The sequence below is a fragment of the Saprolegnia parasitica genome, assembly GCF_000151545.1.
Source record: "Saprolegnia parasitica CBS 223.65 unplaced genomic scaffold supercont2.254, whole genome shotgun sequence".
Classification (NCBI taxonomy): Eukaryota; Oomycota; class Saprolegniomycetes; order Saprolegniales; family Saprolegniaceae; genus Saprolegnia; species Saprolegnia parasitica.
The window spans coordinates 1-2,602 of record NW_012156648.1 but is presented as its reverse complement, the minus strand read 5'-3'; the positions used below and the strand labels follow the sequence as shown (position 1 = coordinate 2,602).

The 2,602-nt window shown below is 54.7% G+C and overlaps 1 protein-coding gene across 1 annotated transcript; it reads right to left on the bottom strand.

Moving 5' to 3' along the window:
* Nucleotides 1-506: 506 nt before the first annotated feature.
* On the bottom strand, nucleotides 507-2,118 carry SPRG_16214 (hypothetical protein; the record flags this gene model as incomplete). The annotated part of the gene is made up of 7 exons (XM_012355502.1): nucleotides 507-802; nucleotides 850-955; nucleotides 1,004-1,171; nucleotides 1,217-1,345; nucleotides 1,406-1,546; nucleotides 1,588-1,887; nucleotides 1,939-2,118. 7 exons carry the CDS (start codon nucleotides 2,116-2,118, stop codon nucleotides 507-509), a joined length of 1,320 nt encoding a protein of 439 aa, XP_012210892.1.
* Nucleotides 2,119-2,602: the final 484 nt, after the last annotated feature.

Here is a 2,602-nt window from a genome sequence, read left to right as displayed (position 1 = left end):
ACAATAAAGAGAACGCGAAACACGCTCATATATAGTATACGGCTAACAGCCCGAACTGCTGTGTTGATTCACGACGAAGAAACGTCATATTTATCCAACTATGTCTAGTGGCTGAGTCTAGAAGAGACGAGGTATCTTTCCAGCATGTCACCTTCAACGCGCCGACACACCAGGACGTGGTTTTTGCTTTCGATGTCGAGGGAATCGGGACGTGTCTTGATGGACGATGACATCGTCTACGATCCAGTGGCTCCTTGACCACTTGTTAGTGTCATGCCCTAGTTGCCGACAACCCGTGTCCGAATCCTCGTCACAATCAACTTGGTGGGGCACCTACGCCGCTTCATAGGTTCATTTCTATGGCCTACTAGTAGCTTTCAAGCTTGGCGCATCGCCGTGTATATCCACACGTTGTAGAGACTTGTAGAGGCTCGTAAGGCTGTTCAGGGACGGACAATTCTTACCAAAAAAAATCCAGCCGACATAATAGAGGACAAGGTTTGCGGTTAGCGACCGCAAAAGCCCATGTAGTGACGTCGCGAGAGCTGGATGAGATGGGTTGACGTTGTATCGAGCGGATCTGCGACCTCGCGCTCGATCTCGGACGACGGGATGGCCTCGGAAGTCGCGCTGAACTCGAGGGTCGGACGCGCCACTGTCGTCCATTTGTCCTCCGAGTCGGTGACCGACGATGCCGAGAAACGAACGCTTTGCATCGAGCGCCACGTTGAGAAGACGTCCGAGCTGCCGCGTGAGCTGTTTGTGCAGGACGGCGCGAGTGGTTGCTTCCCGCGCTGGCTCGCTACCAAAACGCTGTTTCAAATTCTGTGTGGCAAAACAGTGTACTACCAAACTTGCGCCGCGTGTTGCCGCAAAAGCACGAGGTGCAGAGGTCCATGCTGTGGTTGTTGAGAGTAGGCAGCTGATATGTCGTGATGCACGCGCTACAGACCACCTACAGGACGATAGTACGTATCGAAACAGTGGATTGCAGCCGACGCACCTGGCGGCAGAGGTAGCAGTGGTTCTTAGAAGCGAAGAGCTTAAACTTTGTGTCACAGGCTTCGCAGTATGTAATCGGTCGTGCATCCTTGAACCGCGGCAGTGGCTGCGCAGCGGCGATCCGCGACGGCAGCCGCTGGAGCGCCAGGTGATGGTCCAGATTGAGCATCTAGACAGTGTTTGATACAGTGGTTTGAAACAGTATATGAGCTACCTGGCCGACGATGCGCTGGTAAATCTTGAGGTTGACAAACCGAGGAACGTTGCCCGGGTCGGCGACGATGCATGTGTAAAAGTAATCGTACACCCCAACGTCGTCCGTCTCCAAGAAAACATGTCCCGACTACTCCAATACATCCATACAGAATATGGAGCCACTGTCTCAAACAGGAAAGGAACGTACCCGCACCAAAGCACTTCGTACAAGGTTGTGCGATGCCCGGAGCGACGGACAGCAGTCGAGCGCGACCGAGTGAAGTGCGCGTACAATGCCTTTTCGTTGCATGCCACTGATGGGGTCCTCGACTTCGATCGAACTCAGCACCTAAGACAGTGTTTGAACACGGATTTCAAACATGTGTCTACCTCGAGGAAACACGTGTCCCGCTTGAGCGTCAGCGCCTTTGAGATGAACGGACACGCGATCGCACTCCATTGAACGCTGGCGTAGTAGAACGGACTCGCAATGTCGCGAGTTTGGTCGGCCAACGTATACAGCGTCGCCCGGTCCAAAACCATTTGGCCCACGACGCTGGCGAACGTCTGGACTTTCTCGCGCGTCGCCAAGTGAAAAAACGACAAGATCTCGTCTTGTGTGGCCTGGATCTGCGACGAGCCGGTGACGCCGTACAGTGACGCGTCGACGATATCGTTGCCGTGGTGCAGCTATTGGTCGCCTGCTTGAAAAAATCCATTGCAAAAGCACTCGACATGTACCAGCGCACGGCGCTTCGTCGCCGGGTGCTCGACGATCTTGGTCGGTGGCGTCTTGGCCATGCTGAGAGCGTTCCGCGCCGTGTCGGTGCAAATGCGGTGCCCTTGGCCCACGAGGTAGTCGTGTTCGACCGTCGAGAGCGGCGGGCAAGTAAAGTAGCCCGGTGGTAATGGGAACGACATGGCGAAATGCAAAATGACCGTCGACGTCGCCATGCACACCCTTCTCGAGCTGGCCATATTGCGCATAGCGCACTTGCAGTGCGCGCACTTGAACGCGTCAAGACAATGCAACGGTGCGTTTCTACGCGCGCGCCTCAAGTTGTCGTCCTGGCCGCACGCCCAACCCTGATCAGCCACTGTTGTCGGCAGCTGGGGATTCCTAACGAGCTACTACGTAGTACTCCATTGCGAGCGAGCAGTAGTACCCACGGTGATCCGCCTGGCCGCGTACTACCGTAGAAACTCCCGTGCATCCCATGCGTGCAATATATATCATTGGGTGAGATTTTTGTTTCGAGGAGCACCATCGCATGACCGACATATATAAACTGCGCAAGTACAGAGATGGATACGCCCACAGTACCTGATGCAGGAAGGGGTCTTCCGATCTCACACCACTGACCAAAACAGTGTAATGGCAGGGCCACCGAACAATATTAGCGCA